We start from the raw sequence: 18,296 nt of genomic DNA, 5'->3' as shown, positions 1-18,296 counted from the left end.
AGAGAAGTCTTACATCTGCTGGTTCATTTCCCCAAATGATCACAACAGCCAGGTCTGGACCGGGCCAAAGCCAGGAACCAGGAGCTCCATCCATGTCTCCCATATGGATGGCAGGGGCCCAAGGACTTGGGCCATCATCTATTGCATTCCCAGTCACATTAGCAGGGAGCTGGATCAGAAGCAGAGTGGGGGCTGGCACTGTGGTGTAGCAGATAAAGCCCTGCCACCTGTGAGCCGGCATCCCATATGGGCACCGGTTTGAGTCCAGGCTGCTCCACTTCTGATCCAGCTCTCTGCTATGGCCTGGGAAAGCAATAGAAGATGGTCCAAGTCCTTGGGCCCCTGCATCTGTGTGGGAAACCTGGAGGAGGCTCCTGGCTCCTGGCTTCTGGCTTCAGATCAGCGCAGCTCTGGCCATTGCAGCCAACAGGCGAATGAACCAGCGGATGGAGGACTTTCTCTCCCTCTCTCTCTCTCTCTCTCTCTCTGCCTCTCCTCCTCTCTCTGTGTAACTCAGACTTTCAAATAAATAATAAATCTTTTTTAAAAAAAGAAGCAGCAACAGCAGCAGAATGGCTGGGACTTGACCTGGCACTCCCATATGTAATACCAGCATTGCAGTCAGTGGCTTAACCTGCCACACCACACAGTGCTTGCTCTTGATTTCTGCTTTTCTTTGTCTCAGTTTCCATCAGTAAAGTGTAGGAGGAAAGAGGATATTTATAAGTAAGAATTAAAGACAGGGCCGGGTTGTGACACAGCAACTGAAGCTATTGGCTGCAATGCTGGCATTCATATCGGAGCACCGATTCTAGTCGTGGCTGCTCTACTTCCAATCCAGCTCCTTGCTGATATGCCTGGGAAGGCAGCAGAAGATGGCCCAAATACTCGGACCCCTGTCTCCCTATAGGAGACAAAAGATGGAGTTCTTGACTTCAGCCTGGCCCCAGCCCTGACCATTGTAGTCATTTGGGAAGTGAACCAGCAGATAGAAGATCTCTTTCCCTCTCACTCTCTCGCTTTCTCTAGCTCTGCCTTTCAAGTAAAATAAATCATAAATCTTTAAAAAGAAAAAAAAGAATTTAAGGCTTTAAGACCTCAGGTGGGGGCAAACAGGCATTTGGCTTAGCAGTTAAGACACTGCCTGGGACGCCCACTTCCCACATTGGTGTACCTTGTTTGAGTCTTCACTCTGCTCCTGAGTTGATCTTCTTACTGATGTTCACCCTGGCAGGCAGCAGGTGATGGCTCAAGTATTTTGGTCCCTGCTACCCACACTGGAGACCTGGATTGTGTTTCTAGCTCCTGGCTTTAGCCTAGCCCAGCCTCCGCTGTTGTGGGTATTTAGGGATTAAATCAGCAGATGACAGATCTGTTTCTCTCTGTCTGCTCTCTGCCTTTTTTTTTTTTTTTTTTTTTTTTTTGAGAGGTAGAGTTACAGACAGTGAGAGGGAGAGACAGAGAGAGGTCTTCCTTCCGTTGGTTCACTCCCCAGATGGTGGCAACAGCCGGAGCTGCGCCGATCCAAAGCCAGAAGCCAGGAGCTTCTTTCAGGTCTCCCACGCAGGTACAAGGGCCCAAGGACTTGGGCCATCTTCTACTGCTTTCCAAGGCCATAGCAGAGAGCTGGATTGGAAGAGGGGCAGCCGGGACTAGAACCGGTGCCCATATGGGATGCCGGCACCACAGGTGGAGGATTAACCCACTGCACCACGGTGCCGGCCCTGCTCTCTGCCTTTCAAAAAATTAAACAAACTTATAAAAGGACCTCATTGAAATATAGTAGTAAATGCTTCCCAAATGCGTGTTGGTGGATGAATGCTATTTCATGTTCAGTTACCACCATGCTTACCTAGGTGAGCCTTTTGGGAACTTGGTTTGAGCTCTTGTTTTGTCCCTATGTTCTCCTCTGAGCTGACAAGTCTCTGGGATTCAGCTGTGATCTCAGGCGTGATTACCTAGGCTGTTGACCAAAAAAGTCATAGCTGAGCACAAGCAAGCTTAACTTTGACTAAAGGTGGCGCCATAGCATTATGTGTAAAGCTCCTGCCTGCGGCACCAGCATCCAATACAGGTGCTGGTTCAATTCCCAGCTGCTCCATTTCTGATCCAGCTCCCTGCCAATGGCCTGGGAAAGCAGTGGAAGACACTCCAAGTGCTTGGGCCCCTGTACCCATATGGGAGACCCAGAAGAAGGGCCTGGCTCGTGGCTTTGGACTAGCTCAACTCAAGCCTTTGTGATCATTTGGAAAGTGAACCAGCAGATGGAAGATCTCGCTGTCTGTCTGTCTCTCTCTCTCTGTTAACTCTGCCCTTCAAATAAATAAGTAAATCTTAAAAAAAAAAAAAAAAAAAAAAAAGCCTTGCCCTCTCTTTGTGCCTGGATGGGCACAAGAGTTTCAGGAAATGAGTACAGAGGTTCATACCTACCTGATTTCTCACTCCTAGAATTACGTGATGCGCAATGCTGTGCTAGCAGCCATGGCAGAGATGGTACTGCAGGTCCTGAATGGTGATCAGCTGGAGGAAGCAGCCCGAGAAACCAGAGACCAGTTCTTGGATACCTTGCAAGCCCACGGCCATGACGTCAACTCCTTTGTGCGGAGCCGGGTTTTGCAGTTGTTCACCCGTATCGTTCAGCAGAAGGTGAGCATGCTTCTGTGTGAGGTGTACAGCCAAAGATAACGTCTCCCCAAAAGAAGAGCCTAGAGTTCATTTACTACCAGCAGTAAGTCTTCCTCTACTAAGAATAAGGATGCCTGGCTCCATTTGAGGACTGTAATGTGTCTTACCCACCACTGAGAGAATTCTGCACCTATTTTATGTCCCACCTAAAGCTTCTTTACAATGACCAAGTAGTTCAGTTTAGGGTATACTCCCAGGTCATCTTGGACAGCGTGGATGCTGAGATGGAAACTGATCCCTTTCTGCCTTCCTCCTGTAGGCTCTGCCCCTGACCCGTTTCCAGGCTGTGGTGGCCTTAGCTGTGGGACGTCTGGCAGACAAGTCAGTGCTGGTGTGCAAAAATGCCATCCAGCTGCTGGCCAGTTTTCTGGCCAATAATCCCTTTTCCTGCAAGGTAAGTAGACTTGGTCTCTCTAAAAGAGAAAGAATTAACTAGAAGGATGAAATTGGGTCACTTAGTGACTCTGATGTTCATTTTACCTTGACAGCTTAGTGATACTGACCTTGCTGGACCACTGCAGAAGGAGACCCAGAAATTACAAGAGATGAGAGCCCAGAGGCGAGCTGCAGCTGCCCGTGAGTATTACCGCCTAGCAGTCCTCACCCCACAGCCGGCAGCTCTGGTGAGAGGGACTTACGTGAGACTGTCATACAACTGCAGAGCTTGACCCCGCGGAGGAGTGGGAAGCCATGCTGCCGGAGCTGAAGTCCACGCTGCAGCAGCTTCTGCAGCCTCCCCAGGAGGAAGAGGAGATTCCTGAGCAAATTGCTAGTACTGAGACTGCTGAAGACGTGGAGAGACGCATCCGTCAGCTGCTTGCCAAAGCCAGCTACAAGTATGTGGAAGAGTCAGTATTCTGTGTTTAGGCGTAGAGGTAGCCTTTGAGAATCTTACACAAGATTTCTTTAACATGAACTGTACTTAGGTATACTGCGACCAGGTGTTAGTAGGTGTTTGTATATAGTGATGGTCTGATCAAGGCATTGGCATGCTTTGCTACTTCCATGAATGTTTTAAAAGACTACTCAGACAACGAAATGTATTTTATTGTAATTAAACATCAGTCCCCTTCATTTGAAGAAGAAGTCCTGTAGATAGAATTCTATTTGTGTAATCTTGAGTAACTTGCTTAACTTTCTGGGTCTTACTTTTGCTATCTATAAAAGTAAAGACGTCCATTAACTCATCTCTAATGACTTCCTAATTTTGAACTCTGTGGGCCAATAAATATCAAACTTGCTTAATATAACTACCTTGGTCTTCAAATAAGCCTTGTATGAGACCTGGTCTTAGAGAAAGGATCTCTCCCAGAGTTTGTGTGCCTAGAACTTCAGAGCAGTTTAGCGAGCCCTTAGTGAGAGCTGTCCTTAAACCTTAGGCATAGTTGCTTCCCTAATTCTTACCAAATTAGGCTGTTGTAGGGGGAGGCTGGTTTACCCTCTGGCTCTACTATCTCTCCAGTGTCTCCGAATTTTGCCAGAGCATAGGCACTGTAGTTTTAGAACTGTTGCTTTCTTCTTCCTCCAAGCATTCTAGTATTTTCTCCTATCAACTGGCAGAAGATTTCTTCTCATGTTAAAAATGTTCAGGACTCACATTGTGGCACAGTAGATTAGGCTGCCACCTGCAATGCAGACATCCCATGTGGCCACCTGTTGGTGTCCCGGCTGCTCTGCTTCCAGTCCAGCTCCCTGCTAATGCACCTGGGAAAGCAGTGGAAGATGGCCCAAGTGCTTGGGCCCCTGCACCCACGTGGGAGACCTGGGATGAAGCTCCTGGCCTGTTGTAGTCATCTGGGTAGTGAACCAACAGATGGAAGATCTCTCTCTTCCCCTCAGTTTCTCTTTATTAACTCTTTCAAAATAAATAAATAAAAAGAGAGTTCACCCCCTCCTTCAGAAATGTTTACCAATAGATGCTGGGACAAGATCTTAATGACTAAAATGTGTGGTCTAACAGCCAGCAGCTTTTCCTCTGCTTGTTGTATAATTTGCTTTAAGTCTGTGTCACTTTGGGCAGCTGATGTTATCAGGTTGTCTTGCCCATTTTGCAGATAAGGAAACAGATTGGGTTAGTTGCTTGCCTGTCACACGCACAGCTGGTAAATAGTAGAACTGGACCTAAGGCTTTAGATTATGAAAGCTGAGTTGTTTTGCTTCCAGTTACTATGTTTTAAACACATTACAACAAAACTTTTTTTTTTTTTTTTTTTTTTTTGAAAGACAGTTCTCATCTGCTGGTTCACTCCCCAAATGACCACAACAGCCCTGGCTTGTCCAGCCGGAGCCAGGAGCCAAGAAATCAATCCAGGTCCCCCACAGGGGTGGCACGGATCCAGCTCTACTGAGTCATTGCTGCTGCCTCCGAGAATATGCATCAGCACCAGCAGGAAGCTGGAATTCAGGAGGCACTGGTGAACCCAGGCACCCCAGGGTGGAATGTCAGCACCATGCCAAACTCCTGCCCCAGGAGCAGAATTTATTGAGAATTATCCTAAAGTTAGCACACAGATAGCCAATCAAACCTATGTTCTTTTTCCCCTTTCTGCGCAAGTAATAGAATTCTCTATCCATTGTCCTGGCACCTTGCTTTTTTCAATTAAATTTTTTTAAGATTTTTTTTTTTTTTTTTTTTGAAAGGCAGAATTGTGGAGAAAGGGAAAGAGAGAGAGAGATTCCATCTACTGGTTCACTCTCCAGATGACTGCAACAGCCAGTTGCACATGGGTGCAGGGGCCATCTTCTGCTGCTTTTCCCAGGCTATTAGCAGGGAGCTGCATCAGAAGAGGAACAACCAGGACTCAAACTGGTTCCCATATAGGATGCCAGCTTTGCAGGCAGCAGCTTAACCTGCTGTGCCACAGTGCGACCCCTCAATCATGTATATATACACAGATAGCTTCCTTGGGTTTTTTTGGCTACATAGAATCCCATTGTGTGAATTTACAATCATTAGGCAACTATTGAAATTTTATTTTTTTTCTTAACTTCTTTTTAATATTTATTTATTTATTTGAAAGAGTTACAGAGGGGCCGGCACTGTGGCACACTAGGTTAATCCTCTGCCTGTGGTGCCAGCATCCCATATGGGCGCCGGTTCTAGTCCCAGCTGCTCCTCTTCCAGTCCGGCTCTCTGCTGTGCCCTGGGAGGGCAGTGGAGGATGGCCCAGGTGCTTGGGCCCCTGCACCCGCGTGGCAGACCAGGAGGAAGCACCTGGCTTCTGGCTTCGGATCAGCGCAGCTCTGTCCATTGCAGCCATTTGCGGAGTGAACAACGGAAGGAAGACCTTTCTCTCTGTCTCTCTTTCACTGTCTGTAATTCTACCTGTCAAATAAAAAAAAAAAATCTTGAGAGAGTTACAGAGAGAGAGGAGAGACAGAGATCTTCCATCCACTGGTTGACTCCCCAAATGGCTACAGTGGCCGAGGTTGGGCCAGGATGAAGCCAGGAACTTCCTCCGAGTCTCCCACATGGGTACAAGGGCCCAAGCACTTGGGCCATCTTCCACTGCTTCCCAGGCACGTTAGCAGGGAGCTGGATAAAAAGCAGAGCAGCCAGGACTTGAACTGGTACCAATGTGGGGAGCTGGCATTACAAAAGGCATCCTAACCCGCTATACCACAGTGCTGGCCCCTTAACTTCCAGCTAGCCAAGTTTTTAAATGGGTAATTTTGTGATTTTAAAACTAGGGGCCGGCGCTGTGGCGTAGTGGGTAAAGCTGCCGCCTGTATCACTGGCATCCCATATGGGCGCCGGTTCAAGTCCCGGCTGCTCTACTTCATTCCAGCTCTCTGCTATGGCCTGGGAAAGCAGTAGAGGATGGGCCAAGTCCTTGGGCCCCTGCACCTGTGTGGGAGACCCGGAAAAAGCTCCTGGCTCCTGGCTTCGGATCGGCCCAGCTCCGGCCGTTGTGGCCACCTGGGGAGTAAACCAGCGGACGAAAGACCTCTCTCTCTCTCTGCCTCTGCCTCTGCCTCTCTGTAACTTTGCCTTTCAAATAAATAAGTAAATCTTAAAAAAAAAAAAAAACTTGTAAAAGCTGGAGCTGGTGTCTAGCCAGGCAGTTGAGACTCTTGCATCCCGTATCGAAGTTCCTGGGTTTAGTTCCTGCCTCCAGCTCCTGCCTCCAACTTCATGCCAGACATTGAAGGCCTCGATCAAGTGTTTTCATTTATTTGTTTGTTTCAATTTGAGAAAGAGAACTCCCATCCACTGGTTCACTCACCCAGTGGCCTGCGTCTGCCAGGGTTGGGCTGATCGGGAGCCAGGCACCCAATCCAGGTCTCCACACGCAGTGACAGTACTTGGGCCATCACCTGCCTCTCAGGATCTGCACTCAGGAGCTTGGAGTCAACCCAGGCACTCTGACATGGGCCAAGGGCGTCTTAAGGGAGTGTGTGGAGTCCCACCCCTTGGTGTGTCCGGCTCAGCTGTGTAAGCGTGAGGAGTGTTCCTTTTCTTTGGGCATAGGTCCAGGGACTTGATGGAATCATGAGAGGCTCCCTTCAGAAGGCTGCAGTGACACTGTGGTGGGGGCCGAGTTGGTGACAGGCTGGCATTCTTTCAGACAGGCCATCATTCTCACCCGCGAAGCCACAGGCCACTTCCCCGAGTCCAAGCCCTTCAGTCACGTAGACCCGGAGGATTCGGAGGAGACCGGGTTCCTGAATCTCTTAGCGACCATCTTCAAAGGTAATCCCTTCTTCAAACAACATCTACAGTAGTGTTTATGGAGCATTTACTTTATACGCCGGACGCTGGCCTGGCTGACAGAACCTGGTCGGAAAGAGGCCTGGAGGCAGTTGGCACTGCTTTTGCTTGGAATGGAAGCAGCCCCAGGACCTAAGACTGATAATCACAGGGTAACTCTCCAGACTACAGAGGTCCTTGGGGGTCTTTTTGAGAAATATTTTAGAGTAGGTTCTAATTTTGTACCTTCACATTGTGGAAGAAAATATTGAGGGATATTGATAGCTATCGGATTCCCCCATTACCCTTGAACAAAAACCACCCTGTCCTTGTGTAACTCCCAGGCCCAGCAGTTTCCACGAAGAAGAATCCCCAGGCAGAGAACACGGGCCCGGGGCAGCCTGTCGGTACAGACAAGCCCAGTGCGTCAGAGCTGGAGGAGGCCCGGGGCAGCGATGAACTGGTGAAGCAGGAGATGCTGGTGCAGTACCTGCAGGACGCCTACAGCTTCTCTCGCAAAATTACAGAGGCCATCAGCATCATTAGCAAGATGATGTACGAAAACACAACCACAGGTATGCTGGAGCCACTTTCTATGGGGACTGGGTCCTGGGGTTGGAGCCCTAGTCTTGTCCACATTTTAATGATAATCTGACTGCTTCTTTAGAAAGCGAGGATACTTCTGTTTGCTTTGTAAAGCCCCTTGTTGATTGATTATTGTAACACACAGAGTGCTTCATAATGAGGTGTAGCAGGAAGTCAGCTTCTCAGGCAAATGACATATTCTTTCTTTAGGTATTAGGAGCGTTTTGCCAAGTAGATGGGTGACATTTGTGTCTGTCCTCTCAGTGGTACAGGAGGTGATTGAATTTTTTGTGATGGTGTTCCAATTTGGGGTACCCCAGGCCCTGTTTGGGGTGCGCCGCATGCTGCCTCTCATCTGGTCTAAGGAGCCTGGTGTCCGGGAAGCTGTGCTTAACGCCTACCGCCAGCTCTACCTCAACACCAAAGGGGACTCGGCCAGGTGCGTGGAGGACTTTCACCTCTGCTGACTCCGCTGAGCTCCGCTTCTCACATAGGACCTTCTAGTCCCTAAGGGAATGGGGGAGGGTGCCGATCCATAGGCAGATCCACACCGGGGTCAGACTGGGGCAGCGTGTCCAGTGAAGACCAGCCTGAGCAGTGGTCTGATGCGATGGTGGGAGAGCCCCGACAGCCTGTTTGCCAGCCTCAGCTAGTCCATCTTAACGCCCGCATCTCTTCTGTTCCCCTCAGAGCCAAGGCCCAGGCTTTGATTCAGAATCTCTCCTTGCTGCTAGTGGATGCCTCAGTTGGGACCATTCAGTGTCTTGAGGAAATCGTAAGTCTTCTCACTGTTTCTTTATTCAGCAGGTGTTAGTGAGGAGTGCTCTAGTCAGCCCTGCAGGAGGCTGGCACTGCTCGTTTCCATGTGCCCAGTCCAGTGGGCAACCAGAAAACAGAAAACATTTTTAAAGCAGAGCAACAGGTGGATAAGTAAGTGACAGAATTGAGTAGCACAACTAATGAGTGTGACAATGATAATTAGACACCAGTAACACCATTTACAAGGTATGGAAAGCCAGGCACTGTTGTGGTTTTCTAAAGTAGATTTTAGAATGTTTATTTTGTGAAAGGCAGAGAGACAGTGGACGAAGCCCAACGGGTGTCTTAACCATTGCACCAGACAGCCAGCCCAAGCACTGTTGTGAGCACTTTGCTCATATTAACTTGTTCTCCTAACAACCCCATGAGGTCCTGCTGGCTGAAGTTTGACACCCAGAGTCAGGCAAGAACTCCAGACAACCTTCAGCTTCTGTGCTGTCCTCAGGAGTGCGGAGCGGGAGGGAGAAGGCTGGAGGTGGCATGGCCACGGGAAGTCTCCTGAAGGTGGAAGGACTTCCCTGGGGGAAAGACAGGAGGAAGAACACTGCAAACAGAACCGAAGCAAGAGCATGGCCCTTACTTACTGTAAGCTCAAGGAAAATGCTTTGTTTGCGGCTCAAAATCCTTAGGTAGAAGAGACGATAAAGTTCAGAATGTGAGTTGGAGCTGAACTGTGAGGTCCCTGGATCCCCTCAGGAGTCCAGGATTTCGACTTTGTTAGCCAGCGGGCCCAGCACTTTAGCAAGGCCAACTTGCTCTGGAGCGTTTGTGCTGTGGGGACAGAAGTGGAGGAGGTGCTGGCTCGCACAGTGTCCTTGGAGGAGCAGTACCACCTGCCACCCTTTCCTCCTCGCTGGGGTGAGGCAGGAGCCTGGGTGGGGGCTCATGGGCCGGCTCCTGGTCAGGAGCCCCTACGACAGGGCAAGGGGAGCTATTTCAGATCCGTGAGCAGCGGGCGTGTGGCGGGGAGAAACGTATCTGCAACAGCATCCCGGCTGCTCAGAGAAGGCTGAGGACAGGGCAGGAAGGGGGCTGCCGTAGCCGTGCAGGGGCAGGGGCAGGAGGCATCATGCAGAGTTGGACTTCAAAGAAGACAAATTTTAAAGGCAAAATAGGAATAAATGACTGACTCCTAAAAAATGAGGTGACTGGGTAGGCATTGTTTGCAGCAGGTTAGGCTGTGCCTCAGATACCTGCGTCCCATGTTGGAACGCCAGGAGTGCGATCCTGCCCCCACTTCCAGGCCAGCTTTCTGCTAATGTGCACCCTGGAAGCAGCAGTGTTTGGCCCGCTCCAGCCCTAGCTGTTGCAGACATCGGGGGATTGAACCAGTAGACTTAAAAAAAAAATTGGGTGACTGAGATTGTAAGCATATGTAACTAGCAGAGTGTTGGTACTGTTGGTAACATGTAAAGGCAAAAAAGGATGTTGGCTTCATTTTAGACAATTTGAGCTTGTAGTAACAGCAGAAAAACCTAGAAATCTCTAGAATGTAGTCAGGACCCACCTGGAACTCATAACAGTCAGTTTTGATGTGTCACTTGAATAAACAGTTTTCCAAGTACAAGAGTAAAAATGTAGAGACCGGAAGTACCTCCTCCTCAGGCCTCCTTGCTCTCCCCTTCCTAAGTATTGCTTGCCCCCACTTCAGATCATCAGTGGTGTCCTCAGAGACGTGGAGCGAGAAAAGGGAATTGTGAAGTTTTGGCCTGAATCTTTTCTCTTTTCTCTTCCAGCTTCGTGAGTTCGTGCAGAAAGATGAGCTGAAGCCAGCAGTGATCCAGCTGCTATGGGAGCGAGCCACCGAGAAGGCCCCCTGCTCGTCCCTGGAGCGTTGCTGCTCTGTCATGCTGCTCGGCATGCTGGCACGGTAAGGCCCAGGTCCGCAGGCAGTCGGGCAGACAGTTCCTCCGCCTGCAGTGACAGCAGGCAGGCCGGCGAGCCCTGCTCCCTAAACGGGAAAGCAAACAAGGAGAGGAGCGGCCCCCTGCCTGGTGGGAACAGTGGCATTCAGTAGAGCAAAAGGGACCCCAGGGCTGCCCTGTGTTGGGGGCTGGCATGTACTCCCATCGGCCTTGTGTCCCCCACATAGCCCTGTCCAGGGCTGCCTTTAACTCTGTGGTTTCCTTCCCCCAGGGGAAAACCAGAAATTGTGGGAAGCAATTTGGACACGCTGGTGAGCCTCGGGCTGGAGGAGAAGGCCCCGCAGGACTACAGGCTGGCTCAGCAGGTGTGCCATGCCATTGCCAACATCTCTGACAGGAGGAAGGTATGCAGGGGTGGCAGCGTCCAGAGGGAGCTGAGCCCAGATCTCCCACTCGCCCTCTGCACGCAGCCACTTTGTATCTCTCTTGTTTCCCTCAGCCTTCTCTGGGCAAGCGTCAGCCTCCCTTCCGGCTGCCTCAGGAACATAGGTTATTTGAGCGACTGCAGGACTTGGTCACGAAAGGTGGGCCAGCGGGAAGGGTGCTGGGCAGAACTAGGCCCCTTGTCTGCAGTGCAGTGAACAGCTTCCCCCTCCTCTCTGCAGGCTTTGTGCACCCAGACCCACTCTGGATCCCATTCAAAGAGGTGGCAGTGGCCCTCATTTACCAACTGGCCGAGGGCCCCGAGGTGATCTGTGCCCGGATCTTGCAGGGCTGTGCGAAGCAGGCCCTGGAGAAGCTGGAGGAGAAGAGCCCATCCCAGGAGAGCCAGAGTAAGTGAGCAGAGGCGCGGAGGGCCCAGCAGGGGGCAGCCAGCTTCTGCTGTTCTGCAGGGCCAGAAGCCACTGCCACCAGAGCCCACACTGGCAGAAGCTGGGCCAGGTCCCCTCCACCCCCAGCCCCACCCCCACCCCCGCACCTCTTCTTCACGGGTTTGAGCAAGCAGACAATCAGTAAAGACCAGGTTCAGGCTGGAGGGGACTTGGTTATGTCTTTGCTCCAGAGGAGGCCGTCCCAATGCTCCCCACTTTCCTGTTGATGAATCTGCTGTCCCTGGCGGGGGACGTGGCTCTGCAGCAGCTGGTACACTTGGAACAGGCAGTGAGCGGAGAGCTCTGTCGGCGGCGAGTTCTCCGGGAGGAACAGGAGCACAAGACCAAGGAGCCAAAGGAGAAGGTGAACGAAGCGCGGGCAGCTGGGCTTACTCCCGAAGCATTTCCCCATGGCTTCCCGCGGCCTCAGGACAGGACGTCTCCTTCGGGGGAGCTGTGCGTCCCTCCAGTGGCGGGATGCTCGGTCTCTGTTGCTGCTGTCCTGGGAAAGTCAGTGTGCACAAAGCGGGAACAGTCTTAGGGTGTTAGAGACCCCCGTGTAAGGGGGTCTGACGGCAGCAGCGTTTGTTGGAACATGCTCACACCCGGCCCCCTTCCCTGCCCGTGCTGCCGGCCTGGCACCTGATGGAACCGCTCATCCTCACCTCAGAGCCAGCTGTCTTGCAGACAGATGTGACAGAGCCTTGGGACCTCGAGCCCTTGTCTGGCACAGTCCTTCTGTTGGTCATTTGCAGCACATTCTTTTGTGAGGCTGAATGAAGAGATATAGAAACACTGTGGCAACCTAAAAACACATATAGGGGACCTAGCTCTTTGCCTGTTTGATTCAAGAGTCCTTTCTCTTCACACAAGTCTGAATGGCTTGGCAGAACTCGCCTCACCTCAGATGTGCTCATGCAAAATGGAGTATCAGGCTGAAAGCAAAACTGTGATCAGCCGTGATCCCCTTTCAGAACGCAGGCTCTGAGACCGCCATGGAGGAGGAGCTCGGACTGGTCGGGGCTACCGCTGATGACACAGAGGCGGAGCTCGTCCGCAGCGTCTGCGAGATGGAACTGTTGGATGGTGAGGGAAGTGGCGGGTGGACACAGCCCAGCCCCACCAGGGAGGTAACCTGCCCTGAACCTCGAGTTGTGCTCCCAACAGGCAAACAAGTGCTGGCTGCCTTCGTCCCGCTGCTGCTCAAAGTCTGCAACAACCCAGGCCTCTACAGCAACCCAGACCTCGCTGCGGCTGCTTCGCTCGCTCTCGGCAAGTTCTGCATGATCAGGTAGATCGTGGGCCGGCCCCGCCTTCTCAAGGGGAACGGAGAGAACAGGGCTTCCTGATGGCCCTCTCCTCGCCCCTAGTGCCACTTTCTGTGACTCCCAGCTGCGTCTTCTGTTCACCATGCTGGAAAAGTCCTCCCTCCCCACTGTGCGGTCTAATCTCATGGTTGCTACCGGGGACCTGGCCATCCGCTTCCCCAACCTGGTGGACCCCTGGACCCCGCACCTCTATGCTCGGTAAGGATCCCTGACGCCGCCCCAGTGGCCTCCGAGCTCTGGCAGTCTGGAGCTGGTGTGGGAATCGCTAAGACTCTCTCCCTAGACTAGTGTGACCTAGAACATCTGCTTGCTACTTGACCCTAAAGGGATTATTAAAGCTCCTGTCTGGCTTTCAACTCTAGGCAGCTTTCTAAGTGCTTCTAGAATGGCATGCTGTGAGGTAACAGGTTCCTGCCAGGGCCTTCCCTACCAATATTACAGTGTAACCCAGAGGGCTCGGCTCCAGTGACTTGAGATTTCATTCCTAGTCTCCGAGACCCAGCTCCCCAAGTGCGCAAGACAGCAGGGCTGGTGATGACCCACCTGATCCTAAAGGACATGGTGAAGGTGAAGGGGCAGGTGAGCGAGATGGCTGTGCTGCTCATCGACCCCGAGCCTCAGATCGCTGCCCTGGCCAAGAACTTCTTCAATGAGCTTTCGCACAAGGTACGCGGCCGCGAGGTGGCCTGGGCTCGCTGCACAGGGAGTATGTAGGTCACTGCACCGCTTCAGCATGACTCTCCCTCACAGGGCAACGCTGTCTACAACCTGCTCCCGGACATCATCAGCCGCCTGTCCGACCCCGAGGCTGGGGTGGAGGAGGAGCCTTTCCGCACCATCATGAAGTAGGTTCCAGGCCCGGGGCACCTTCCTCACGTAGAGCACGGCCCGCTGCCTGCTCTGTAGCTGCGCAGCCTTCAGCTCTCGCTTGACCTCTCTGTGCCCTCTGGGGATCAGGGCGTTCTGGAGAATGCACCAAGACAGTTGCTCAGGTGGAGGGAGGTGACTGGCGGACTTCCTGTGCACCTGCATTTCCGCAGGGGTGGGCGCGCCCGTCTGATACAGGGTGAGGGCGAGAGGAGCAGTGAGGCGGGCCAGGGTCACAGCCCAGTCACTGCCCTAAAGGGGCAAGGGTGTGAGCGGGAAAGTGGTGCTGGGCGGGGCCGGGGTTGGTCTTGGCTGGCATCGAACACCCTCCCCTCCCTTTCCCGCAGGCAGCTGCTCTCCTACATCACCAAGGACAAGCAGACCGAGAGCTTGGTGGAGAAGCTGTGCCAGCGCTTCCGCACCGCCCGGTACACAGAGGCGCCCTGTGGCATCCCCGGAGCTGCAAGGGACAGCGGGGGAGGGCAGAGCTGTCACCTCCCAGTCTCACTCTCCCCACACTGCCCTTCCCACGTGCAGAACCGAGCGGCAGCACCGGGACCTGGCCTACTGCGTGGCACAGCTGCCCCTCACGGAGCGAGGCCTCCGCAAGATGCTGGACAGCTTTGACTGCTTTGGAGACAAACTGTCAGATGAGTCCGTCTTCAGCGCCTTCTTGTCGGTCGTGGGCAAGCTGCGGCGCGGGGCCAAGCCCGAAAGCAAGGTGCGCAGGCCGGGGATGTGTGCCCGGGCGCCACTGTCCCAGTGCTGCTTCGCAGGGTCCGCTCCCCCAGCTGCAGCGGAGGCTCTGTGGTGCCCGACTGCTGCACCTGTCAGTTCCCAGAGCGGCCTCACGCCCCATCGTCCTGTCTCTGGTTCCTGCTTCTTTTCTTTTAAAGACAGATTTTGGGCCGGCGCTGTGGCTCAACAGGCTAATCCTCCGCCCTGCGACGCTGGCACACCGGGTTCTTGTCCCGGTTAGGGTGCCAGATTCTGTCCCGGTTGCCCCTCTTCCAGGCCAGCTCTCTGCTACGGCCCAGGAAGGCAGTGGAGGATGGCCCAAGTGCTTGGGCCCTGCACCCCATGGGAGACCAGGAGAAGCACCTGGCTCCTGGCTTCGGATCAGCGAGATGCGCTGGCCGCAGCGGCCATTGGAGGGTGAACCAACTGCAAAAAGGAAGACCTTTCTCTCATTCTCTCTCTCTCTCACTGTCCACTCTGCCTGTCAAAAAAAAAAAAAAAGACAGATTTTGTTTTTGAAAGCAGTTGAAAGCAAAATTGAGCCAGAGTATAGAAATGCCGTGTACCCCTGGCTAGCTCCCAGCCTCACCGCCCCATTACGGCTGCAGAACCTGTGTGGGTACGCAGCCCCCAGGCCATCATTGCACCGCAGCGCACTCCACATGACACGTGCCCTTGTGACCGCGTCACAGAGGACTGAGCCTGCCTGCCCTCCCTGTCCCAGCGCATCCGGGGTTTTGCTTTTCACAGCGGGATCCGGTTAGGATCCTTCAGTGTGCGGGTAGCCCTCTCGGAGGGCCTTTCCCACTCAGTATTAGGCAGTGAAGTTCCTACCATGTCTTTCATGGCCCTGTAACTGTCTCCAGGCCTGCTCCTAATCTCCTTTTCCCTCCAGGCCATGATAGATGAATTTGAGCAGAAGCTTCGGGCCTGTCACACCAGAGGCTTGGACGGAGTAGAGGAGCTTGAGACGGGCCAAGGGGGTAGCCAGAGAGCCCCGTCAGCCAAGAAGCCAGCCCCAGGTATGGTGGGCAGCCCGGGTGCCACCGCCAGGACCGCCCCTCAGGCCGCAGTGCCCGGTCCCCTGTCTGAACCCGGCTCCTTGCCCCTTCCAGCCCCCAGGCACCAGGCAGCCTCAGACAGTGACTTCGCCACACCTGCGGCCCGCCGGCCCACCCGTCGCCAGCCACACACCCAGCAGCGAGCTTTCAAAAAGAAACCCCAAATCGTCTTCTCCAGCGACGAGTCCAGCGAGGACGGTAGGGCACTCCGTGTGGCCCTGGGGGCGGCTGGTCCTGCTGAGTGCAGACCCGCCCGACTGCCACCCTCCCTGGACGGTGGGGGCTTGAGTTCCGTAGTGTGGTCCGAAGCTTCCATCTGTTCTCTGCCTTATTTTTCCATGTCTGTGACTCAGCGTTTTCTTCCTCTGATTCTCGGTCTAGAGCTGTCAGCAGAGATGACGGAAGAAGAGACACCCAGGAAGACAACCCCCCTCCGCCGAGCCAGCACCCGCAGGCGCAGGTCCTAGGGCGTCGCCTGCCTGTCCCCTCCCTGCCGTGCAGGGATCTTAGGAGATGGCCCGACCTCAGCCCACCCCCCTGTAAAGTACTCTCCTGCCTCCTTGTGTTTTTAACGCTGAAGCAACCTTCAGGGCACAAAGCGTCTCTTCAACTCGCCTCGCTGGCCGCAGTCCCGCTGTGTGCACTACTTGCTGACTCCCCGTTTCCCTGTGAATAAATGTGGTTTTTATACTTTTAGATGCTTTTCCTCGACTTGTCTTTGTTTCTTTTCCACATCGGACTGAAGCAGCAGATAGAGGCCCTCAGTGCAGAGAAGCCGAGGCCCAGGGCCTGTCTCGCTCTCAGATGAGCTTCGTGCTCCCTCAGGCCTCACCTCTCCCTTCCCGGCATCCTCACCCCTGCACACGTGACAGGATCACCGTTGTGGAGACATGGTGTCCAGGCCTCCTATCAGAGCTTCCTAAGCTGCAGAGTCTGTCTGATCCCGTGGGATGTTGCTAAACATCCTACCTTGCACAGCGAGGGGACAGCCCTCCCAACAATTATTTGGCCCCAAATGTCAGTAGTGCTGAGGTTGAGAAACCCTGTTCTAGACCAAGGGTTGGCTTCCCCTGTCTGCCCTACCCACCCACCCACCTTGTGGTCCTGCTCCCCTCGCTGAAGCCTGGCCAGGCCCATGGAAGAACAGCTCTGGGAGACAAAGTCCGTCCCCCAAGGACTCCTCGCCCCGTTAAGCGACTGCAGCAGGTGGAGCCCAGCCCGTGCAGGCTGCTGCCGCTGTGCTGCCCTCAAGCCTGTGCACCCCTCAGGTTCCCCAAATCTCTGCTGAGTCACCTGTGCGGGGAGGCAGTGAGCAGCAGTCGTGACCATCCTAGTGTCTCTGCTGTCATGACAACAGCACACCATGTCAGTCACGCTCCCGCTGTTGCTGGCAGAGTACAGTAAGGAAAAGCCGCAAGCATGAGGCCAAGAGGCACATGGTAGCTTGGAATCCCGAAGGCCTTGGCGGGAAAGGGTTAATGCTCCCGGGAGCCTCTGCAGGATGGAAGCGCAGCTGAGTGGCTGAGTCCTGGAAGGCCTCTGCTTCCCCCCACTGCACTGCAGCGCTGCCATTCGCATTGCGGCACCTCCCAGCCCTCTCGCCTGCCTCCTGCTGCTCTCCAACAGCCTGGGCAACGGCCCTGCATACGGCTGCCAGACATGGACACAGCCTTGGCTCTAGGGCCCAAGGAGGGAGGGCACTCCCAGAAAGGCCAGGCCTGGGGCCCGAGTGGGGTGCAGGACTTCGTGCTCTCTTCCTTTTAAGCAAAGGTTATCACCAGGCCGCAGGCTAAACTTAGCCTCAAGCTTTTAGGCTAGAAGGGCAGGGGGCGGGTGTCAGGTTACGCTGGGCTAGCAGAGGCCCCAGGATCTCCCCTTCCCCTGCACCTGCTGATGGCAATGTCCACTCCACCCCACCCACCCCCTGCTAACCCAGCGCTCAGCCCTTCCTCCATCCTCAGGCCACCAGCCTGGCCCAGCCCAGGCTCTTCACCTGGCTAGAGGGGAACGGATCCCCTCCTCTACCTCGGATCCCCTCCTCTACCTCGCGACGGGGATATTCCCACTTTGTGCTGAGATCTCTGCTCCACCTTCCTTCCTCTGCTGGACTCGCCCTGCCCCCAACATCCCCTGCACACAGCCACCCTGGCTCCTGGGCCTGGCAGCACGTCCCTGGATGGGGAGGGACTTCCGCTCTCACGTCCCGCTCTCCGCCCTGGGCTGGAGGGGCTGAGAGGGGCACTGTCTCCCAGCCGGGGCGGCGCAGCCCTCAGGTTCCAAGAGCAACTTTACCCAGCCCCCCCACCCCAGTGATGCCGTCCTCCCCCGGGGCCCCCGGCCCCGGCCTGGCGGGGCCCAGCGGGTGCACACAGGGCCTGGTTTGTCTGCTCCAATTATCAGATGTCCAGGCTGCCCAAGCTTGCAGGACATCGTGACCTTCCGTGCAGAAACCGCACCCCCCCCCCCCCCCCGCAAGCCTCCTTCCTCTCCAGGCCCCCGCTGCCCGGGGCCCAGGCCAGGCCCCTCGCCCAGTGAGGCCCGCAGCCAGGAGGTGGGGAAGGGGGAGTGGGGGCTGGGACGGGCCCGCGGGAGCCCCAGGCCCCTCCGGGGCCTGATCCTCAGCTGTGTCACTACCAAAAAACCTGGAGAAGTTCCTCAGCTTGCCCGCCTCCCAGCCTTTGAAAGAATAGGGGAAGGGAGTGGCGCGTGCTGCCCCAAGGCGACCGGGCTCAGGCTCCGACTCCCCATGCCAGCCGCTCCCGGGTCGTCCGTGCGGCCCCTTGGCG

General features: G+C 54.4%; 1 protein-coding gene across 2 annotated transcripts in view; it reads left to right on the top strand.

Moving 5' to 3' along the window:
* NCAPD2 (non-SMC condensin I complex subunit D2) overlaps window positions 1–16,206 on the top strand; it is a 29,365-nt gene extending 13,159 nt beyond the window's left edge. The window contains exons 10-32 of one of the 2 annotated variants that reach the window (XM_062194743.1): window positions 2,449–2,646; window positions 2,945–3,079; window positions 3,174–3,261; window positions 3,347–3,521; window positions 7,254–7,378; window positions 7,720–7,950; window positions 8,225–8,399; window positions 8,651–8,735; window positions 10,516–10,649; window positions 10,916–11,048; window positions 11,144–11,228; window positions 11,310–11,477; window positions 11,708–11,880; window positions 12,491–12,602; window positions 12,684–12,807; window positions 12,887–13,042; window positions 13,333–13,510; window positions 13,595–13,689; window positions 14,059–14,139; window positions 14,249–14,432; window positions 15,345–15,471; window positions 15,565–15,708; window positions 15,892–16,206. In XM_062194743.1, coding sequence (XP_062050727.1) covers window positions 2,449–2,646; window positions 2,945–3,079; window positions 3,174–3,261; window positions 3,347–3,521; window positions 7,254–7,378; window positions 7,720–7,950; window positions 8,225–8,399; window positions 8,651–8,735; window positions 10,516–10,649; window positions 10,916–11,048; window positions 11,144–11,228; window positions 11,310–11,477; window positions 11,708–11,880; window positions 12,491–12,602; window positions 12,684–12,807; window positions 12,887–13,042; window positions 13,333–13,510; window positions 13,595–13,689; window positions 14,059–14,139; window positions 14,249–14,432; window positions 15,345–15,471; window positions 15,565–15,708; window positions 15,892–15,977 — 3,192 coding nt within the window. In that variant the 3' untranslated portion in view covers window positions 15,978–16,206. Of the gene's footprint in view, window positions 1–2,448; window positions 2,647–2,944; window positions 3,080–3,173; window positions 3,262–3,340; window positions 3,522–7,253; window positions 7,379–7,719; window positions 7,951–8,224; window positions 8,400–8,650; window positions 8,736–10,515; window positions 10,650–10,915; window positions 11,049–11,143; window positions 11,229–11,309; window positions 11,478–11,707; window positions 11,881–12,490; window positions 12,603–12,683; window positions 12,808–12,886; window positions 13,043–13,332; window positions 13,511–13,594; window positions 13,690–14,058; window positions 14,140–14,248; window positions 14,433–15,344; window positions 15,472–15,564; window positions 15,709–15,891 lie in introns of both variants that reach the window. The other variant, XM_062194742.1, reaches the window with a different exon arrangement.
* Window positions 16,207–18,296: the final 2,090 nt, after the last annotated feature.

The sequence above is a fragment of the Lepus europaeus genome, chromosome 6, assembly GCF_033115175.1.
Source record: "Lepus europaeus isolate LE1 chromosome 6, mLepTim1.pri, whole genome shotgun sequence".
Classification (NCBI taxonomy): domain Eukaryota; kingdom Metazoa; phylum Chordata; class Mammalia; order Lagomorpha; family Leporidae; genus Lepus; species Lepus europaeus.
This window is presented reverse-complemented; position numbering and strand designations above follow the sequence as displayed.